The 22,538-nt window shown below is 38.2% G+C and overlaps 4 protein-coding genes across 4 annotated transcripts; 2 read left to right on the top strand and 2 right to left on the bottom strand.

Annotated features, from left to right (window-relative positions):
• Nucleotides 1-39: 39 nt before the first annotated feature.
• Cbr-sucl-2 lies at nt 40-1,259 on the top strand (the record flags this gene model as incomplete). The annotated part of the gene is made up of 3 exons (XM_002642855.1): nt 40-159; nt 364-667; nt 718-1,259. 3 exons carry the CDS (start codon nt 40-42, stop codon nt 1,257-1,259), a joined length of 966 nt encoding a protein of 321 aa, XP_002642901.1.
• Nucleotides 1,260-1,594: 335 nt separating this feature from the next.
• On the top strand, nt 1,595-5,417 carry Cbr-ztf-18 (the record flags this gene model as incomplete). Its single annotated transcript, XM_045243309.1, has 6 exons — nt 1,595-1,891; nt 1,933-2,064; nt 2,121-2,386; nt 2,863-3,676; nt 3,747-4,259; nt 4,950-5,417. The coding sequence occupies 6 exons, from the start codon at nt 1,595-1,597 to the stop codon at nt 5,415-5,417; spliced, it is 2,490 nt and encodes an 829-aa protein (XP_045095652.1).
• Nucleotides 5,418-5,783: 366 nt separating this feature from the next.
• Nucleotides 5,784-10,890, bottom strand: Cbr-zer-1 (the record flags this gene model as incomplete). The annotated part of the gene is made up of 8 exons (XM_045243308.1): nt 5,784-5,961; nt 6,655-7,415; nt 7,734-7,881; nt 7,926-8,185; nt 8,789-9,847; nt 10,466-10,612; nt 10,659-10,748; nt 10,804-10,890. The coding sequence occupies 8 exons, from the start codon at nt 10,888-10,890 to the stop codon at nt 5,784-5,786; spliced, it is 2,730 nt and encodes a 909-aa protein (XP_045095651.1).
• Nucleotides 10,891-16,451: 5,561 nt separating this feature from the next.
• On the bottom strand, nt 16,452-18,344 carry CBG15178 (the record flags this gene model as incomplete). The annotated part of the gene is made up of 5 exons (XM_045243307.1): nt 16,452-16,583; nt 17,306-17,509; nt 17,567-17,664; nt 18,004-18,142; nt 18,270-18,344. 5 exons carry the CDS (start codon nt 18,342-18,344, stop codon nt 16,452-16,454), a joined length of 648 nt encoding a protein of 215 aa, XP_045095650.1.
• Between the last annotated feature and the right edge of the window lie 4,194 nt (nt 18,345-22,538).

Genomic DNA, 22,538 nt, shown 5'->3' with positions numbered 1-22,538 from the left:
GTTCTCGAATTTTCTATTAATCGCAGCTTTTTTTTCAGAATGGCATCAACATTGGCATCGGCGGCTCGTGCGGCTACTCGTGCCGCGGTCACCCGCAGTGTCTACAGCGACACCCGCAACAATTTGATGATCAACAAAAGCACCAAAGTCATCGTTCAGGTGAGCCGGGCAATCTAAAAAAAAAAAGAATTTCTGCCTTTCCGCAGAAATGAAAGTCTGCAGCTAAAAGATGATATGATTGTTTGATCTTGAGCGAAATGATAAGAGATAACTGTCTAGGTAGAAGAACGGGGATTTTTGGTCTGCTAATTCGTAGCAAAATAGAACGGAATATCATTAGCAGACCAAAAGCTACATTTTCAGGGATTCACCGGACGCCAAGGAACGTTCCACAGCAAGCAAATGCTCGAATACAACACCAACGTCGTCGGTGGAGTCTCCCCAAACAAGGCCGGACAAACTCATCTCGGCCTTCCAGTCTTCGGAACCGTCGCCGAGGCCAAGGATCGTACCGGTGCCGACGCCACCGTTATCTATGTTCCAGCCGCTGGAGCCGCCCGTGCTATCCATGAAGCGATGGATGCTGAAATCGGATTGATTGTGGCGATTACTGAGGGAATTCCACAGCAGGATATGATTCGGGTTAAGAATCGTTTGTTGAAGCAGAGTGAGCTTGTACGAAAGATGTCACATTTTTAAACAATTTTTTTCTTCCAGACAAATCTCGCCTTCTCGGCCCTAACTGCCCAGGAATCATTGCCTCCGGAGACTGCAAAATTGGAATCATGCCGGGACATATTCATAAGAAGGGGTGCATCGGAATCGTGTCTCGCTCTGGAACCCTCACCTATGAAGCCGTCCATCAAACCACCGCCGTCGGTCTCGGTCAGACACGTTGCATCGGAATCGGAGGAGATCCGTTCAATGGAACCAACTTCATCGATTGCTTGGAAGTTTTCCTGGAAGATAACGAGACTAAAGGAATCATTCTGATCGGAGAGATTGGTGGACAGGCAGAAGAACAGGCCGCAGAGTTTTTGAAGTCTAGAAACTCGGGACCGAATGCCAAGCCAGTTGTTTCGTTCATTGCTGGAGTCACCGCACCGCCAGGACGTAGAATGGGACACGCTGGAGCGATCATTGCAGGAGGAAAGGGAACAGCTGGAGATAAGATTGAAGCTCTTCGGAACGCCAATGTCGTTGTCACTGATAGTCCGGCCAAGTTGGGAATCGCCATGCAACAGGCCATGCTTGGATAAATTCTAATTTTTTGTCTTCTTCTTCTTATTTAGATTTCCCTCTTTCCTATTATTTTAATCCCATTTCAATGTGCATCGGGTCCTCAATTTTCCTAATTTTCTTCAATTATTTTTTTTTCCTGTCACAGTAAATTTTTTTTTCTTCATCATCCCATCATTTTCTTCAAATCCGCATTCTTTATATGCAAGCGCGCTTTACCGCTACGCACGAGAGAGCAAGAGACGCAGACACTCTCGTGCTTTTTTTCAAATTTTGCTCGGAAATTCGCTATTTAACCCGGTTTTTCTCAAATCATAGCTTGCGAAACTTGAAATTCTCCAGATTTCTAGACAAAATGATGCCTTCAACGTCATCTGAGATTCCCCAAGAGGGAGAAGAAATAGAGCAAAAAGAAATTGGAGAAGACGTCGCGGCGATTCGGAATTCAGAAGGCCTTCAGCATCCTGAAGCTGCTGTAGAGGAAGAGATGGAAGAAATTATAGAAGTCGATGGGGAGGAGATTATTTTTGCGGTAAAAAATGATTTAGCAAACCCAAATGTTTACTTTTTCAAAAATTTGCAGGACGAAGATGAGTACGTTGAATATGACGCCATAGTCAGCTTGTCCAACGAACGGAATTTGCTTTTCGATGTGAGAATCTTCCAAAAATCTTGAAAAAACGAATTTTTTAGATGTACCAACCACAAATCACTGAACAAGGCACATTTCTGTGCAAAATTTGCCTTCGGACCGGCAAAAATACAGAATATCCCGATCGAAACACGTTTGTAGCTCACCGATACAAGTGTCATGGAAGTTTTAATGTATGATTAACAGACCAAAGCTTAAATCAAATAATTAGCAGACCAAAAGCTTTCAGAACAACGTTATATGCCCCATCACCGATTGTCGAGAAGTCTACGCTTCCCTATACACCCTCCGACGTCATCTAAGTCAGAATCACGAGCTTCCGATTGAGGTTCACCTTCAAACGTTTACAAATATCGGAGAATTCGAGAAATTCCGACATTTAGTCGAGTTGGCCTCGGGATGTCGGTATATGATGCACACGAAACAGCCGAAATATCGAAGACAAGTCATGCATTGTGCGAAAAGTGAACACAAATTGGTGCTGCAGACACAGAAGTGAGTAAGAATCTCCGTTTCTAGCACTAGCAGACCCAAAAAGTCATAAAAAATCGTTAAAAATGAGCCGAAAATCATTTTTCTACGTTGATTTTGAAACGAGTTATAAGGGAAATGAGATTTGGGTCTGCTAAATATTTAGCAGGCCTAAATTCCACGTGGCGCAAGCCAACGAGACGCAGAGAGTTAGAGAACATGGGTCTGCTAGCTTTTTAGCAGGCCAATCCGCTTGCTCGATCTCAAACATTAGCAGACCCAAATTCCACGTTTCCAAACAATAGCAGACCAAAGAGACGCAGAGATTGAGAGAATATTGGCCTGCTAACTCTTTAGCTAGACTAAATTTCACGTGGGATTTGGGTCTGCTATCGATTCAGAGCTTTTCCACTCGATTAAATACTTAGCAGAACAACTAAATATCTAGCAGACCCAGGATTTTCCTTCGTTTCTAACACTAGCAGACCAGTCTATTCCAGACACCGCTTGCCACGTGAACGAATGCTCAAAGAAGGATCCGCATGTCCATCAGTCATCTCCTACCGTGTAAACGCTTCCAATGGAGAAGTGCACGCCTTCATGCAGCTCTACCACGTTGGCCACGCCCCTGACTCTGATGTGGAGAACAGTAACGCAGATACCGCCCGTCCTATGGATATCATATTCCCTCTGAAGCCGTCATTTTTGGCTGATCACCCAATGCAATACGTACAAATCGATGTTCATGAAATGCCAACCGCTGTGTATGGATCCAAAATTTACGAGTATTTTCTGATAGTGACATGTCTAAAATCGAAATTCATTTGGGCAAAACCGCTATTCGATTGTACTCGAACACATATTGGAATGATTCTGAATTCGATTTTCAATGAGTACGGTATCCCGGAGGGATTCTCTACCACATTCCATCCCACGTATATTCGAGATGCGATGAAATCGTTGGAGAGTGTCTATGCAATTGAAATTCGAGAAGTTTGGAATGAGCCAATACCGTATATTCATCTGGAGAGATGGGCGTTGGACGTGGCAGAGCATGATATGCAGACAAGGAATCGATGGGTCGAGCAGCTGCAGTTTGTGGTGATGGAATACAATCAAAGATCGATCCGTGAGCAACCGGAAACACCATTCGAACGGATGTTCAATAGGAAAGCTCCGAATTTATATCATAACGGACAACGGGAGGATCAATTAGCTGCAAAGCTACGTGGATATCACATCGAGTTACGGAGAGAAATCGAAGGGATGGAAGAGGATTTGGGAGTGACTTTTGCGCCAGGACAGAAAGTTTTTGTAGGATTTTGGAATTTTCGGGCTAAAAATTATAATTTCAACCTAAAAACTAATTTTTCTACATTTCCAGCTCCGCAAAGGAATCACAAAACCGCGACGTGGCAACAACAGCCAATTCTACTTTGGCTACATTTCCGACTACGACCCTCACAACCAATACTATCCGTATAAAGTGCACTACTCCAGTACAGACTCTCCATGGCCCAGCGAACGAAACCTATTCGCTTGGGTTAGTGTCTTCGACCTACTTCCCACAATTCACGGAATCTCTGAAATGTCGGCGAACGAGAAGCGCGAATCCATCGCGAGCTACATGTGCTCCTGTCCTGGAATCTCGTCCAACAAACTCTTCGATATGTCAGCAGTAGGAAAGCCGGCGAGAAAAGCGTCTCATTGTCTGCTATTCCGCAATCTTCTATGCACAAACATGATGTCTAAATACTGCTGTAAACACGTGGCAAGTGAGCCATGCAAATTCCATTCGATGTATCCGGAAAACGAGGAGTCGTACACGAAAATGGATCAAGTCTTGCAGAATTATTTGCAGACTAAAGAGCTGGAGAAGCATACAAACAAAATGCAGGTAGGGCTTGAAAAATCCTTCAAAATGAGCGCAAAATCATTTTTCCTAGTTGATTTTGAAGCGAGTTACAGGGAAAAGAAAATTTTGGACGGCTAATTATTTAGCAGACCTAAATTCCACGTGGCGCACTCTATGGCTCTATATTTCTCGTTGGTCTGCTAATGTTAGAAACTGAAGAAGCTAAATTCCACGTGGCGCGTTGGCCTGCTAAATAATTAGCAGACCAATGCTCTCTGACTCTCTGCGTCTCGTTGGCCTGCAAAACATTTAGCAGGCCAATGCGCTTTCACCGTTTCTAACATTAGCAGACCAACGAGACGCAGAGAGTATGAGATCATTGGTCTGGTAATAATTTAGCAGACCACTTCTCTCGTTTCTCTGCGTCTCGTTGGTCGCCACGAACGCGCCATGTGGAATTTGGGTATGCTAGTGTTTGAGTACACATTGGCCTGCTAAATAATTAGCAGACCAATGCTCTCGTTTCTCTGCGTCTTCAGTTGGTCCGCTAAATATTTAGCAGACCAAAATCTTATTTCCTCCATAACTCGCTTCAAACTCAACGTGGGGCAAAAACATTTGGCTCATTTTTCAGCATTTTCTCTCCTGAATCTATGTCAATATACCACTGGTCTGCTAAATATTTAGCAGGCCCAAATAATTGGCCTGCTAATTAATATGAAATGTTTCCAGGACGCCGAACCAATCCGTCGTATGGTACAGGAAGAAATCGACAGAATGCACATGGACGGAGAGGATTTCGATATTCTGGATGAGGATGATTACGGTCCGCCCGTTCTGGAGCGTGGTGATTCTGGAGAAGAAGAGCAGCCAGAAGACGTCGTGGAGGAGGAGCCTACTGCAGAAGGCGCCCCAGAAATAGAAGCAGCTGGAACGACGTCGGAACACGTGGATATAGAAGGCGTTGACGAACCGGATGAAGCAGAAGAAGACGTTGGATTCCAATATGAAGACGTAAAGCCAGAAGTGGAAGAAGACGTCGAGCAGGAAGGAACGTCTTCAAAACGTGGGAGAACTTTTGATGCGACGAAGTCTCCAGAACCCAGAAAACGACAGAAGGCGTCGGAATCGTCAGAAAGAAGAGCGTCAGGACGACGTTCAGTGAGGCCGAAGAATTTGGAGGATTATGTTGTGGAGTAACTATTTCTATGATTTGTCAATTTCTGGAACCTTATTTTGGTTATAAATTATTTTATTAGACCAAAAAAATTAGATTATCATGTGTGGGGGGCGTATCTATGAAAGAGCATTTTCAGAAAAAAAAGGGATGTACAGTTTTTTAGATACAGATGAAGAACAAGAAAATTGCACTGGTGTGGGGGAACACAAGAAAGAACAAAAAAATTGAATAGTAAGCGAAAGAACTGAAAAGACAGAGAGGAGAGAGAGAACCGGGAATTAAATAGGGACACAAAAAATGTACACAATTGAAAAATGTGGAAGAGGGATAAGAAACCCGAGAGAGGAAAGAGAGAAGCGAGCAAAACAAAAAAAAAGAAGAAAAAATCAGTACTCCATGGGAACAGCGACGTCGTCGAAATCGACATTTATGTAGTCCTCCTGTTGCTCCTCCTCCATCGCCTCTCCCTCTTCCTCCTCTTCCACATCTGACACGTAGCTGGGTCTGAACACTGGAGACGTTGTCGTGGGGTGAGCATCGGGACGCCAATTCGGATTGATTCGTCTGAAAAGAAGGACGACCCGTTAGATGAAGTATAAGACGTTGACCCACATATATGAAGTAAAAATGTAAAATATATAGGACAAGAAGAAGAAGAAGAAGTGCAACAAGTGTGATATGGTGTCTCATGAATACAAGTCGTCACCGTCGTCTGTCGGGTCACGCAACCGCTTTTGCGGTCGCTGGTACATTAGCAACTTTTGCGTTCTACAAAAGTGTCTTTACGAGAAATGGGGCGGAGCTTAGTTCAGAGAGTGCCTATAGAAGAGCCTTATCCGTGGTATAATGTAAGATGAATATTGCTAATAGTGATCACCTAGGCCAGTGGGGTATTCATTTTATGGAAATTTGATTTTTTTGTTAGCATTGGAGCGCATTTGCGTGCAATGGAAATTTGAAAAAAAAATGCAAAGATACAAAATTTCAATTTTTTTCAGAATCATTCGGATAAAGTCAATAAATTCAATAAAAACTTCAAAATGCGCTAAATTCAACAAAAATTAGTCAAGATCGCTGAAAATAGATTTTCAATGTTTTTTCCAAATTTCCAGATTTTTCTCTAATTTAAAAATCTTTTTTCCATAACATAAACACCCCATCATCTCAAAACATAGAATTTTCTAGTTTTTTTAAATATCAAAAATGGACATATTTTCAACAGACACAAAAATGAATTTGCCTCGAAACTCTACTTACTTCATCTCCACCGCCCGTATATTATCGAGTACTGTATTGGCAAGATGGCGAATGTCTTGAGTCGTAATTGGGTTGGAAACCAGTTCTTGTAACAATGGGACACCTCCCTCGTCACGGACATAGGCACAGTATCTGGAAAAAATATTTATGAAAAATTTTTTCGAATGAAAAAAAATTCTTAAAACCCACTTTTCTCCATCGGTAGTCGTCAAGTTAGCCAAAGCCCATACGGCCCAATGCTGACTAGCGTAGGCATGATACAAGGGCAGCAGTCGAAGAATCGGACGGAACGATCGATAGTTTATGAATCGACGAGTAGCCAGCTTCCACGTGGATGTTGCCTCCACAATCTTCCTCATTACCTCCTGTCTGCACACTGTCAGCTTCTCCCAAACCTCTTCTCCATCGCTGACCATATGAGCAAGCACTCCAGCAGAATTATAGCTAATCTCGATGGATTCCTCTTGAGAAGTGAGCAATGCGCAGAATATATTCACATAGTCATCCTTCATGAGCTGACTTCTCAACGCATCAACCTCAGCAATGTTTCCAATGAGTCCCATCATGTTTCGAACGAGTTCTCGTTCAGTTTTAAAAGCTTCATAACACTTTTGGAATAGATCCAAGCCATTTGCGTTGAGGAACAGTTCACAGTTGACTGGCGTTTCGTCAGTGATATTCCATAGAAAACTCCATCCAACTTCCATCACATCGTCACAAATGTTGGCCGTGTGTTTTCGACTGATTTGGTCCAGGATCATCTGGAAAAATCAATGTTCTAGCTCCAAAACTGCCCAAGAAATGCCCAAGAATCTATTTTGAAAATTTGTCATTAGAGCGCCTTTTCAATATCAAAAATTTTTAAAAATGGGATAATAAATTCAGATTGATTTGGCTGTGGAGCGCATCTAGTTTTTCGTAAAAAACCAAGATTCTAGCTCCAAGACTACCCAAGATATGGGTGAATTTTTAAAAGTTATCATTAGAGCGCATTTTCTTTTTTCAGAAATTTTAAAAAAGTTCAATACGGGTAAAGTTCACAAATTTACAAAAATTATCACTGGAGCGTGTTTGCTTACCTCAATAGCACCGTAGCTTCCCACTTGCACCTTCTGATCTCCTTCCACGTGGCACGCCATCGAATTCAACAAGAATACCACGATTCTCTGTGTCAAATTGTCAGCGTTATGGTGTTGAAGGACAGAGACGAGGAGGACGGCAAGGCGGCTGAATATATGTCTTAAATTATCGGGGATTCTAGAAAACCTTACCTATAATCAAACAATATATCCTGTGGAATTTCAAATTGGCACAACGAGAGACAGCAATTTCGGACCATCACCTGCTCCTCCATATGTACTTCCATTCCGCTGAGCAACGCCGACACCACACGTCGTTTCGTGTCTCGATTCATGTCGACTTTTCTGATGATGTAGAAAAGGGAGGCGGATCCGGCGATTTGGAGAGTGCTGTCTGCCAGGTGTCGGTGCATGGCTTCCAGGACCAGATGGAGTGCTTCGGTGTGGCGGGTCTGGAAAAAATATTCGTGAAAAAGTGCTGAAAAATGAGCCAAAAATCATTTTTCTAGGTTGATTTTGAAGCTAGTTACGGGGAGGAATAAGATTTTGGTCTGCTAAAGATTTAGCAGGCCAATCTGAGTTTGACATGCTATTGAGAAACGCAGAGAAAGCAAGAGCATTGGTCTGCTAATTATTTAGCAGACCAATGCTATCTGACTCTCAGCGTCTCGTTGGCCTGCTATTGTTTGGAAACGTGGAATTTGGGTCTGCTAATGTTTGATGCGTTGGCCTGCTAATGATTAGCAGACCAATGCTCTCCGACTCTCTACGTCTTGCAGGTCTGCCAATGTGCTCTCTCCGTTTTTAACATTAGCAGACCAACGAGACGCAGAGAGTCAGAAAGCGGCACGTGGGATCTAGGCCTGCTAAATATTTAGCAGACCCAAATCTGGTTTTCTCCATAACTCTCTTCAAAATCGACGTAGAAAAATGATTTCTGGCTCATTTTGCAGCATTTTTCATGTTTTTCATGCTGATTTAACTCGAATTTGAGTTTGAGCCGAATTTGAGATTTTGAGCCGTTTTCTCTAGATTTTCTCCGCCTCAACACTCACCAACGGATTGCTATTCCCAAATCTGTACAATTGATAGCTCTCGTTCAACACATTCTGCAGTAGACCAGCACGATCTTTGTACATTTTCAACGATGTGATAACTTGATCCTCGTTAGCGTCTCCCGATACAACTTCCGCGGGAATCTCCCGAACATGACTGGCACTTTCACAATTGAATAATCCCAAATATTTCAATGGTTTGACTAGTGATTGAAGACCGCAAATATCGGTTCGAACTGATTCCCGGTACCTCGCTGGATTGTCATGGGATGATGGTTGGGTCGCCAAGTTGGTTGATGAGATATCCAGATGAGTCAGCTTTTTGAGGCTTACAATGATTTTATTAAGAGTCGTCACTGGATTTGGATAGGTTCCTGTGTCCTTATTAGACTGGGATATATCCAAAACTTGAAGTTCTGTCATCTGACAAATACTTGGAATCGCATGATAGAGATCTGGCACTTCGTAGAGGACTAAGCAGGTCAACGTGTTTGACAATGGCATCAAACATCGCATATCATCAGTTTTGCTCCAATACGATAAATCCAGAACTTCGAGTTTTTGAAGTGGTGATAAAATTTTGCTTAAAATGACATGAGTATTCTGCTCTTCCTCGTCAATCGTACTTCGTTTATTTGGTGTTCGTGGTAGGAACAAACGACGGACGTTGGGTGCGCGTGCGGTTATAAGCGGAGGGTTCACTGGTTGCTCGTGTATCAGCATATCCTCTTCCTCCTGAATGTCCATGGAGCTAGGGGATAGTGGGGAACGGATGCCGTCACGCTCGATAGGACCACGAGCCTCAGCGAGAGCTTCTTCTCCCAACATGAACAGAGAACGGAATTCTGTTGTTGCGATTCCGTTTTTCCTTCTAGGTTGATGTCCGGTCACCAGCTCCATAGATGTCATTCGAATCGATGTGAGCGTTGGGAAATTTGTGCTTCTTGCGTAGAGATAAGCGTTTGCGAGATCGGTAACACCTGTAACATTCGTCAGGTCGAGTTCTGTGATGTTGGGGGCGTGAGCATGAAGGAGGTCGACGAATATTTGGTCATCGATCTGAAAAATTAGAGTTTTGTAATTAAATTTTCGAAATTTTGCGGTTTTTTCTATAAAGAAAAGAAGAAAACTGCAACAAAAATTACTGCTCTACGTTGAGTTTCAAGCGAGTTAACAAGATTTGGGTCTGCTAAATCTTTAGCAGACCAAAATCTTGTTTTCTCTATAACTCACTTCAAAATCAACGTAGAAAAATGATTGGCTCATTTCGCAGAATTTTCGATACTTTTTTCTCCAAAAATTTTTGCACCCAAGTTTTTGTCAAAATTTTTTGTGTGTTCTTTGAGAAAAAAAAAGTTGGTTCAGTCTAAACCAAAAATAAAAGAAAAACCGGAAAATTCTGGAACAATTCCAGTGAAAAAAGTACTGAAATTTTCAAAAATCGGCGAAATTCACCTTTTCACTAAATTCTCTTCAAAATTTTATAATTTTTGTTCAAAATTGAAAGCTTAGGCTGAAACGCCTTGATTCCCTTCCACTGTGACATCCGAAAAAAGGCGCCAACATCAAAAAATTGGCAAAAAACTAAATTTTCAGATTTGAAGACCTTATTTCGTGGCGAGACCCAATAATTTGGAAATTTCGGAAATTTTATGAGCAGACCCAACGCCTCCTTACCGTCGCTCCTGTCAAATCCAGTTTCTGCAGCGGCAATCTTGTAGAATCTGACCAAACTCTGAACACTTGTCGGATCATATCCAAATTCCCCTGATCGACTCTCTCCTGACCATCAGGCGGTCCTAAACGCTCCACGTGTTGAGCGCCCTGTAATTATTTAATTAGGTATAATTAGAACATCAATCTAACTCACATGCTGATTATAATAATTCCATTTGTCACGAAATCGGCCGAATAGCTCCTCGCTGAGCGGCGTCGGAAGCACGACGGTCTCCATGAATTCCTGTAACTTCTGATGGCGAAATTTTAGAAAATCTTTTTTTAAATTTTCTTCTTACATCATTCTCGAGTTGCGTCATTACCGCCGCCGATGCGAGCCGAATCATCGTTGGCGCTTCCAGCGGAACATCCGCCGTATGTGACATTTTTGCGATTTCAGTCTGGAAATTTTTTGGTTTTTAGGGATTATTAAAAGGTTTTAGACACCAAAAACAGCGAGTGAATCAATAGAAAATCGGGAGGGACTGGTGATTTACAAGGAGAAGGGATATAAGGAAATAGGAAGAATTGGCGGACAAGGAGAGCGAGCGAGAGAGATAGAATCGAAAAGTGCAAGTTTCGGTGGCCCACTTTTTTAATGTGACTGGTTTTAGGTGATAAAAACAGATGGGAAAAATACGGCGGTTTGATTAGATTGAGAGGATTTTCGCGCGGTGCTTTGAGAAGAGGAGAGAGAGAGAGAGAGACGCAGAGAAAAGTGGTCTGCTAATTATTTGGCAGGCCAACGTATGAAACATTAGCAGACCCAAATGTCAAGTTTCCAAACATTAGCAGACCCAAATTCCACGTTTTCAAGCATTAGCAGGCCAACGAGACGCAGAGAGTCAGAGAGCAGTAGTCTGCTAAATACGAATTCGCGTCTCGAGAGCCTAAAAGACTCCTGCTCCGTGGCAAGTTTCATCCGTCAAGTCTTAAATTTTTGCTATATTTCGAAAAAAAAATTGTGTCGAAATTAGAGTCAATCGTGAGGAAGAATTTTTCGAAAAACATTGAATAACGAAGAACAAGGATTTGAGATTTACATACGCATGAACAAAAGCTCTAGCGAATATATTGAAAAAATGACTTTTTTCGTTACGAGACCCAATAATTTCGAAAACCCGCAAAAAAAAAAACTTTTGGAAGGAAATGAGCAAAACAAAAACACATCTTTACTGCATTTTCGCGGCAAGAGAAACTAAACTACAGTAATCCTTATGAAGAAATTTGTTGTTTTCGTGGCGAGACCCGACTAGTTTGAAAATTTAAGAATCAAACTCTCAATCAATCGAGGTCACGAGAGCTTTATAGAAATGTTGCGAAAAGTCGAGAATTGAAAGGCGCGAGAAAAAAATCGGCGATAACAAAATTAAAGGACTTTTTCCTTGATAAGAGAAAGAAAAAGAAGAAGGAAAGTGCTGCAGAAGAGAAGAGCTCACAAAAAATATTTTGACAACATGTTTTGTTTTTTTGCTGTTTTTTGCTCATTTTTATTAGAGAGGGAAATCGAAGTTATAGGAGATGCGACAAAGGCGCCACAGCGTTTAGGAATCCAAAATTATAAAGATTTTCTTGAAAAGTAAAGCTGAAAAATCGAAGTAAATAGCTTACAATTAGTAGAGATCAAAACAAAGGACAATAACTAGCAGACCCAAATGCCACGTTTCCAAACATTAGCAGACCCAAATTCGCCCCGAACACTTTTTCCTTCCATCCGCGCTAATCCCTCAGGTAATCCGTTATACTCCAGATTTTGATCTTTACAAGATCAGAAACAATTTGGACTTTTAATCTGTCTGAAAGGGTACAAAAAAGAAACAAAAAACCATAAAGCTACAATTAATCGACATTTGTCGGGACACAATTTTTAATCAGAAAACCAGTCACGCAAAGCCAAGAGCGTTACGCTCAGTGAGCCTAGAATGACTACAAAAAGAGCTGACTGGGGCAGAATTCTCGACGACGACTCCAGACGAAAAGAGAAGGCGAAAAAAGTGGGGCAAAAGAGAATAGAAGACGTCGTCGGGAAGAGGAGGAGGTGGAGAAAAGCGAAAAGAAGAAGAAGAAGACGTGTATTTTTCCTTCTTCTTCTTCTTTTTCCGCCGCTCCCCCAACCACACATCCAGTCTTTTCCTTCAGTATCGTCGTGGCGCGCGTCGCGCGCTCCGAAAAAATCGATAAATTGTGGTGAGAGTGTCTTCTCGCGGCACCCGATGGATGTATGTAGTGGAATGAGAAGAGAGCGAGACTCAGGACACAAAAGAACGGGGAGTTATATTGTTGTCTATGTGTCGTCATGACCGTTTTTTTTTCTCTTTGGAAGGGGAAATGAGAGAGAAAGAGCTTTAGTGCACAGCGGTTCTTTTTTTTCTGTCTTCATCTTTTTTTCAAGCTCTAGTTTTGTTTAGTATTCTCTAAAGATTTCAAAAAAATTGAATAATCTTAAATCAATTTTCGAGAGTTTTAAATTTGTCACAATTTTCGTATACACTGAAAATTTCAAAGTAATTGATTTTGTATAATATACAGTATGAGTCAATCTTTCAGAGACTCAACAATGCTGATTTTCAGTGAAATTTCGACGAAAAATTGAAATCAAGTCAATTGGAGTTAAATCTAAAAAAACCAAAAATTATAAAAATAGAAAACCCTACGAAAAAAAAACATTTTAAAGATCAAAACACTGGATTTTAAAAGAAATTTCTAGATCACCAGACCCCAGCATGATGGGACCAAGGGACCAACTGTCGATTTTTCGACCAATGTGCACTTTATTTTTCTCTCTAGATTTCAACACAACCACCTGCCACGGTCATTTGACCAGCTGAAAAGTGCAAAAAACCCGAGAGAGAGAGAGAGAGAGAGAGAGAGAGAGAGAGAGAGAGAGGGAGATAAAGGTCATTTTCTTCTTTACACTTTTTCAATTTCGAAACAGATACAAAAAGGGAGAAATTTCAGAAAAAGTGTCTCCGGAATGCTCCCATTCCCATACATACAAAAGCACGTCGTTTCCGTTTTCGGGCGGCGGAGCCGGTTTAGGGTTAGGCAAATATATGTATCATGGGGAGGCAGATGAAATAACACAATTAGGAAAACCGATATTAATCAAAAATTCGATAATTTTATCTGGATGGATCAGAAATTGTTTTTTTACAAAAAACTCTCTTGAGGGATGTCCTAGGATTAGTGTGAAGAAAGTTATAGGGCTTCAAAGTTTCGAGGAATTCGATTTTGGCCTGCTAAATATTTAGGATTCAGTTTTGCTGTTTAATCAACATAAAAGGCCATGAAAAATGCTACAAAATGAGCCAAAAATCATTTTTCTACGTCGATTTTGAAGAGAGTTATGGAGAAAAGAAGATTTTGGTCTGCTAAATTATTAGCAGACCAATGTCTCTTTCTCTGCGTCTCTCGTTGGCCTGCTAAATATTTAGCAGGCCAACGCTTTTTCCAAACATTAGCAGACCACTTCTCTGCGTCTCTCGTTGGCATGCGCTATTGTTTCCAAAGATTTGCAGACCAATGTGCGCGCCTTCTTATGATAAATGACCTAAAAAGAAAAAAGAAAGTTCTAGATGTATTTGTATATGGTAAAAGGAGACTACTAGGTTAAGAGACACCAAAAAGAAGGGGTCAAATGACATTGGAACACACTAAATTGATTAGATAAGCGATCTTTTGGACAGGGAGAGAGAGAGAGGATGTTGCGTCAATGGTACACACAGGAATTCACGTGCACCATACATGGACCATACAAAACATAAATACATTTTTGTAGTTTTAGCAAATGCGCTCTAATGATAAGCCTAAATTTTGGGTCTCTAAAATTTGGGTTTTGAAGAGAGTTGATATTATTAAAAAATTCTGAAAATCCAAAAGGTCATTAATCTTGTAAATTGAAAAATCCTAAATTTCTGAAATTCAGAAAATCCAAAAATCAAAAAAATTCTAAAATTCTGAGATTTCAAAAATCCTGAAAACCCTAAAAAATTCTAATATTCTAAATTTCTGAAATTTAAAAAAAAACCTAAAAATCTGAAAATTCAACAATTCGGAAAATCCTGAAATTCAGAAAATATTTTTTTTTCAAATTAATTTCAAGATCCATTTTAAAGACCAAAAACTAGTAGAAAAAAACCGGAGGTCGTAAATTCCAATGGGAATTCGTTTTTCGACGAAAAAAGACGTCAAAAAGACACTGGAACGAATATTTTAAAGGAACTTATTAAGTCTGGCGGGAAATTTAAAAAAAAGACGTATAAAAAATGTAAAAGATATTTTTTAATTTCGTTGTTTTTGTGTTTTTCGCTGAAAATGAGAAAATTCCTGTCTGGTGTGTGGAAGACAGGAAAACGGAGAAAATGAGTCATATAATAATCCAAGGCTCAAATATGAAAAAAAAAACGAAAAGCAATATTTTGGATAGATGGGAAGAAGGAAAAGAAGGAAAAGAGAGCATATAACAATTAATGAATTTCAAAAGTTTTAATTTTCACATCAAAGTACTGAGCCACGTGAATCTTTTGAATCTCCCAAAAGATGGACCGTTAAGTTTTTGGGAGTTTTTTCAACAAATATACCAGAAATATTAACACTTTCGGAATATTTTTCCCAAAATTGTTATATCATGAAATAAATATTCATAAGAAGCGAAAAAAATGAAGAAGATGGATATATCGGAAATGGAAATGAGATGAGAGGAGAATTTTCTGGAAAAAATTATTAAATTTGTTTGCAAAGAAAAAGAGTTTGGGGATCTAGAAATTTTGAAATGAAAAAAAAATTATAATTTTTTTCAAAATTCCAAATTTTTTGAAAACTCAAAAATCTTGTTTCCCTCATAACTTTTTTTATTTTCTCAGATTTTGTATTAAAACTTTGATTTTTGAACTCTCAGGAATTTAAGCTTCAAAATGAGTATAAACATGACCTACTTCCCATTATTATTATTAATTTTCGGACCCCTTATGCGCCTTTATGGTCGAAAAATGTCGAAAATACAAAGTGGGCGGAGCCTAGTCGTGTTTAAGCTCATTTTAAAGCTCGTGACGTGTCAAATTTGAAAATCAAAGTTTTGTCTTCAAATTTCAAAAACTGAAAGTGTTACGATCAAAACAACATTTTGGGCTGATATTCAATTTTCAATTTCAACTTTTTGGGAATTTGAAAAATTAGAAAATCTGAGAGAGAACAATGATTTTTTATATTGTATGGATGAGAAAATGAAAAATAAAAATCGATTGGGATCAGGAGGAAAAGGAACGAAGAAGAAGATAACAGGTTTATGTGGAAAATCTTATTCTTCCTTTTTTTTTGGAAAAATGTAGAAATCGAAATCTTTGGTTATGGATCTAGATTTAACAATTTTTGAAAAAATTGTTAAATTTGAGCAAAACTCTGAAGCCAAGCCAGAAGATTTAAAAAACGATTTTTAAAATGTTTTTTATTTCAAAAAATTCGAATTTCTGATTTCTGGAAATTTTTTTTTTCATATCTGTACAGGAATTTCTTCCTTCGTTCCTCAGAAAAAATCAACAAAACTCTTGAGAAAAAAAAACTGGACGCCTAGTTTTATATATTTTCCCCCTTTCTCAAGTGTTTATTTATTTACATGTACCTAGTTTTTTGTGCTCCCTGTCTACCGGAAATTTTGCGTCTAGACTCATTAAAACGTAATTGGTCTGCTGATTATTATTGCTATTAGGAAATTTATCTGTTGAAAAATTGAAAAATAAAAAATGTGTTAAAAAAGCTGAAACCAGAAATTCTGAAAAAAAAAGATCTTCCAGAAACTTTGAAATGTAGATCCTCAGAAAATCTAGAAATCAAAAAAAAAAAAATACAATAAAAATCTTTATTTTCATTTTTCAAAGGAACTTTCAAAATCATTTTTCTTCGTATTTCATTGAGATTGGCATTTTTCCATTCACATAAATTTGAAAAGTGCTCAATTGAGCTCAGCAGACGCATACTGGGATTCAGCCGATTGGGTCACTGGACGGAATGCACTCAATCCCTTGTACTTTTCCTCAGTTTGACGTTGATTCTGGACTGGAACATAGCCATATGGTGGACCGAGCTGAAAAAATTTACAATTTAAAATTATTTTTTTTTAAATTTGATTTTTTGGAAAAACCAAACTTCGAAGCCATCGAAAATATTTAAATATTTAGAAAGCACTAATCAAGGAAGGGGCGGAGAGAGTCGCCAACTTTAAAGGTGCATAGCTCAAAAACTACGGTAGCTAGGGAAAATTTACAAATTGCTAAATTAAGCTTTAATTCGAATTAATGCTCTCTGAAAAATTAAAAAGGATTTATTGACTATCAAATTCTTTTTGAGGGCTCTAAAATTTAGTTGAAAATCAAAATTTTTCCAAGAAAAGTTTTTTTTTTGGAAAAATGAAAAATATAAGAAAATGAACGAAAATAGTTCAACTTTTCTGAAATTTCCAGAAAATACTGAAAAAAACTAGAGCTTCATTTTCCTAGTTGACAACTTTTTTCTAGCTATCGTAGTTTTTGGGATATGCGCCTTTAAAGTTGACGCCCTTCAACCACTCGTCAAGCGCAGAGCAAAGAGGGGGGCCATCTTTAAAGACGCATAGCTCAAAAACTACGGTAGCAAGAAATAATTTGTCAATTACAAAAATGAAGCTCTAGTTTTGTTTAGTATTCTCTGAAGATTTCAGAAAAATTGAACTATTTTCCATATTTTTTTAAAATTTCAAAAAAAATGTTTTAAAAATATCCAAAAAAACATTTTTTCAAAAAAATAATCCTTATTTCCTAAAATCCTCACCGAAGCCGTCAAACACGAAGACGTGGCAATAGTCGACCCGGCATCAGTGTACGAAGTCAAATTTTCGATGACCGATTTTGTGGGCGGAGCCAATTTCTGTGGCTGATCCTCCTCGCTTTCCATCAAGATGTACTGCGATTTTTCGTGTTTTCCCAAAATATTGAATACGTTTTCAGTCGCTTCGATTGGCTGGAATTTTGGGAGCTGAAAAAAAGAAATTGAAAGAAAATTTTAAACGTTTCTCAAGATAGCGCGTTTTACCGAAAAATCGTTTCTCTTATGAATTTCATTATTTTCGTCAGCCTGAGGTGGTGGGGAGAATCCGGGGACGTAGTACTCGACCGATTGGGGACCGTTGGCTGAAAATTTCAAAAAAATTATTTTTAGAGAATACTAAACAAAAGTAGAGCTTCATTTTTTTAGTTGACAACTTTTTTCTAGCTACCGTAGTTTTCGAGATACGCGTCTTCAAAGTTGGCGCACCTCTCGTCCACAGGAGCCTGAAAGGGGACGCCAAACTTAAAGGCGCATATCTCAAAAACTACGGTAGCTGGAAAAAATGTTGTCAACTATAAAAATGAAGCTCTACTTTGCTTAGTATTCTCAGAAAATTTCAAAAAAAAAATTGAAATATTTTTAATCTTTTTTTAAATCTTGGAATTTGGTTGAAATTCTAATTTTTCCGAAAAAAATGTTACCCAAGTTCTTCGGCTTGACTTCCATTTTCTCATCTGAACCATAGGCATACATGGATTTTTCAGCGTTTTCAGCAGCCAAAATCTTATTCTTCTGGGCGGTACGAAGTTGAGCACGATAGATTGGTGGAATCTCGTCCGACTCAAAACCACAGTAATCCGAATCTGGGGACGGTTTTCGATTTTCAGATTCCACAACTTTTTGGAGCTGAAAATTTGGGAATTTTCAGACAAAATTTTTTTCCAAAAATTTGAAAATCCAAAATTACCTCAACGATTTCATTGGGGATTGTTGGCTCCGCTGCCTCATTTGGCTCCAAATAGAAACTTTCAACGTACGCCATTTCTTGAGAGAGCTGAAAATTAAAAAATTTCAAATTTTTCTGAAAACTCTGAAATTCCAGATTATCGTTTTTTTTCAGATTTTTATTTTTTTGTTGTTGAAAATTTGACTTTTCAAAATTAGGTCACTTTTGAGTTTCAGACAATCTGGAACTTCCAAAAACTGGAAAACCCAATTTAAAAAATTTCAATTTTAGATTTTTTTCTGAAAAATCCGAAATTCCTGATTACCTTCTGAAAGTCGCAGGGAAGTGTTGTTGGCAAAAGGTTTTTTGAAAACTTTTCAAAATAATCACTGTTCTCTTTTTTGCCTATTTTACCGATTTCGTGGCTAAAACTATTTTTTGAAAAATTTCAAGATTCCAAAAAAAAATTTTAACGTAAAATTGATTTATTCAAATTCAAAAATATAGGCAAGAAACTACAAAAAAACACACACAACCAACCGTGGTACACGGAATACACTTTGTCTCCATTACAGAAGATATGGGGAGGTGTCCTAGAAACAATTCTAGGCCGCTTAAAAAATTTTTTTTAGAAAAAAAAATTTAAGAATCAAAATTTAGGAAAAGAAGATTCCAATTCTCCATATCTCCTCTCAAATCGTTTTCGATCCTCGGCACGTCTTCTTAATTGGTCTGATCTTATGGTAATAACCGCAATTGAGCAAATTACATCAGTGATAATTACCAGGGTGTTGGTCCCAAAAACCACGCACATTAGGGTCATTTTTATGGCTGAAAATTGGAAGAAATTAAAGAAAATTCTGGAATTTTCGGAGTTTTCGGTAATTATTAGAGTTTTAGAGTTTTTTGAATTTCAGAATTTTAGAATCTTAAAATTTTAAAGTTCAAATAAATCTTACTGAAATATCCCATCAGCGCCAATGATGCCAAATAACCAGCGGAAATTATGTACAATCCCTGAAAACTTTTTTGTTTGAAGTTTAAAAAATTTTACCGAACAAATCTAGAGCTTCATTTTTGTAATTGACAACTTTTCCCTAGCTAACGTAGTTTTTGAGATATGCGCCTTTAAAGTTGGCGCGCCTCCGAGGTACCCTATACTTAAAGGCGCATATCTCAGAAACTACGGTAGGTAGACAAAAGGTGTCAACTACAAAAACGAAGTTCTAAATTAGATTAGTGCTGTCTTCGAAAAGATTTAATGCTTTTCAAATTTTCGAAATGTTTGAAATTTCCAAGCTTTGTAAATAAGCTCACCTGAAAACACAAAGCAACCACAAAGAACCATGCCTGATAATTGACAAATGAATAGATGAAAAGTGTAAAAAAGCAGACAACACCAATAGAATAAATAACATATAAAGGAGTGAATACCCGAGGATCCAAAACGAAAAAATTCGAAACAACTAGAAGGATATGGACCACGGAGAGAGACCGGAGAACGATCTGAAAATCACTTTTAGGGATCACTGTAGTTTTTAATGTTTGGAGTTTTTCTGCTCTAATGGTTCAACTTTCAAATACTTTAGTTTTGTAAAATTTGGATTTGAAAATTTAAAACTTCCCAAAATTTGGTCACTCTAGGATGAAGCAGATTCAGAAATTGTGAAATAAATATTTTGTATTTTTGAGTCACTGTGAGTTCAAACAGCTTTTGAACAGGAATGTTAAATGAGTTTTTGAAGGATTACTGTAGTTTGAATCCGTTCTTTACAGGTCAGGTATCAACATTTGTGATCTACAGTAGAAAATCCAATTTTAGGGATTACGGTAGTTTGAAAATTTTATATTTTTTAAAATTTCCTAAAACTTCTCAATCACTTTAGGCTGAAACAACTTTTTAAAAAATTTAGAAATATGTTTTTTGGGATTACGGTAGTTTGAAAATCTTTCACAAAATTGAAATATCAAAAATTTCGATATACGGTGTAATAATTCTAAAACCCGAAAATCGTCAAGTTTTGTACTTTAAAAAGAGATGTTCCGGGAATACGGTAGTTGGTAAATTTGGGGTATGAATTTTTCACAAATTGGAATTTCCTGCAGTTTTGTGATTTTGCTGAAAATCCGAAAATCAGAATTTAAACAAATTTATTTGATTTGTTTTAAGTTTCCGGAACTAGTTAGCTCACAATTTTTCGAAAACCCAGAATTTTCGAAATTATAGTTTTTAGGAAATGAAATAACCATACTTGTAACGGGCCGGGCTTTTTCCGGAATTTCGGAGGCCCGGCCCGGCGGGCCCGTCATTTCACTAGTTTTAAAAATTCCAAAAAACACATAAGGACCCTTATGTGATTTTTTTCGACCAAAAAATTTTTTTCGAGTTTTTTCGATCTTTTTTGATCAGACAGACAAACAATCCGAAATACGAAAAAAAAAATGGAAAAAATTATATTGAGAGCTCAAAATTTGGCTCAAAAAATACAGAATGTTGGACACCGGGCCTTCCGGGCCGGGCCCGGGCCTTGAAAATTTCCTCAGGCCCGGCCCGGAATTTTACAAGTATGGAAATAACGAAAAAAAGGACATTTGAACGTTTTCCCAAAAAAAAAAGCCAACCTCCTGTCGTAGTCCGCACCCATTCACCGTCATTTTTGTAGTCTCTCCAAAAATGTATTAAAAATGAAAAATGAAGTCAGTCAGTCATAAAAATAATGAAAAATGGAAGGTTAATGACTAGAGAGGGAAACCGGAAAACCCTCTCGTTTTCAGAGCATACACCAAAAAATCAAATGCTATCATTTTCCTATTTTTCTTATCAGTTCTTTTTTTTTTGGAGAAGAGGAGAAGAAGAATTTCTGCCCCTCATCATTTCAGACGGAACATTCTAGGGATTATCACACTATTAAAAATTGAAGTCGTAGAGAACTTTCAAAGAACTTTGTCCTCCTGTAAATTGGTATTGTCATAATGGACTTGACATTTGAAAAACTTTTCTGAAATGTTAAAAATAATATAGAACAAAACAAGCGCTTCATTTCTGAAATTGATAACTTTTTTCTAGCTAGCCTAGTTATTGAGATATGCGCCTTTAAAGATAGGGTCTCCAACTATGCGGAGAGCCAGGACACCCATTTTTAAAGGCCCATAACTCAAAAACTACGGTAGCTAGAAAAAAGCTAAAAACTGAAAAATGTGTAAAATCAAATTGTACACATTTTTTTAGTGAACAACTTTTCTAGCTAACAACGTTTTTGAGATATGCGTCTTTGAAGTTGGCACGCCTCCTCCTCTCTTCAAGCGTTGAGCAAAGAGAAGCGCAGGCTGAAATTGGGTTATATATCCGGTTCCTGAATAGCTAGCAAGAAACTGTCAACAGCAAATTAGTAGAGCAAGAAATTTAAATAAATTTTGTAGTTCAAAAATTTTTCCTAGATACCGTAGTTTTGGAGATATGCGCCTTTAAAGTTGGCGCGTCTCTTTGCTCGGCGCATGAAGAAAGTGGGAGGCGCCCAATCTTTAAAAGTGCAAATCTCAAAATCTATGGTAGCTAGAAAAAAGTTGTCAATTACCAAAATGAAGCTCTAGTTTTTTTCAGTATTTTCTGGAAATTTCAGAAAAGTTGAACTATTTTCATTCATTTTCTTATATTTTTCATTTTTCCAAAAAAAAAACTTTTCTTGGAAAAATTTTGATTTTCAACTAAATTTTAGAGCCCTCAAAAAGAATTTGATAGTCAATAAATCCTTTTTAATTTTTCAGAGAGCATTAATTCGAATTAAAGCTTAATTTAGCAATTTGTAAATTTTCCCTAGCTACCGTAGTTTTTGAGCTATGCGCCTTTAAAGTTGGCGACTCTCTCCGCCCCTTCCCTGAAAGAAGGGTGGAGGTGTGCATCCTTTAAAGGTGCATGGCTCCAAAACTACTGTAGCTAGAAAAAAGTTGACAACTACAAAAATGAAACTCTAGTTCTGTTTAATATTCTCTGATTCTTTTGAATTCTGAAATTTGGAGATTCGGAAATTTTAGAATTCTAAAACTCTAAGATTTTTGTATTCTAGGAGTTTTGTGCTCAAAGAGGTGAAAAAACATTGTGTCCTGTGTTTTTTGTGACTCTCAAAAACTTTTATTTATTTATTTTTCTCTTCGATCACTGGTTAAATTGTAGTGTCTCTTTTTCTCTAATTCTCTTCTATTTTTCCACCCTCTCCTCTCCGATAAAACGTCCTTGGAATTCAGAATCTTGTGTCTTCTTTTCTCAAATTTCTGTTAAATTCGTTATTCGGA

The sequence above is a fragment of the Caenorhabditis briggsae genome (genome assembly GCF_000004555.2).
Source record: "Caenorhabditis briggsae complete genome, chrIII, whole genome shotgun sequence".
Taxonomy (NCBI): domain Eukaryota; kingdom Metazoa; phylum Nematoda; class Chromadorea; order Rhabditida; family Rhabditidae; genus Caenorhabditis; species Caenorhabditis briggsae.
This window is presented reverse-complemented; position numbering and strand designations above follow the sequence as displayed.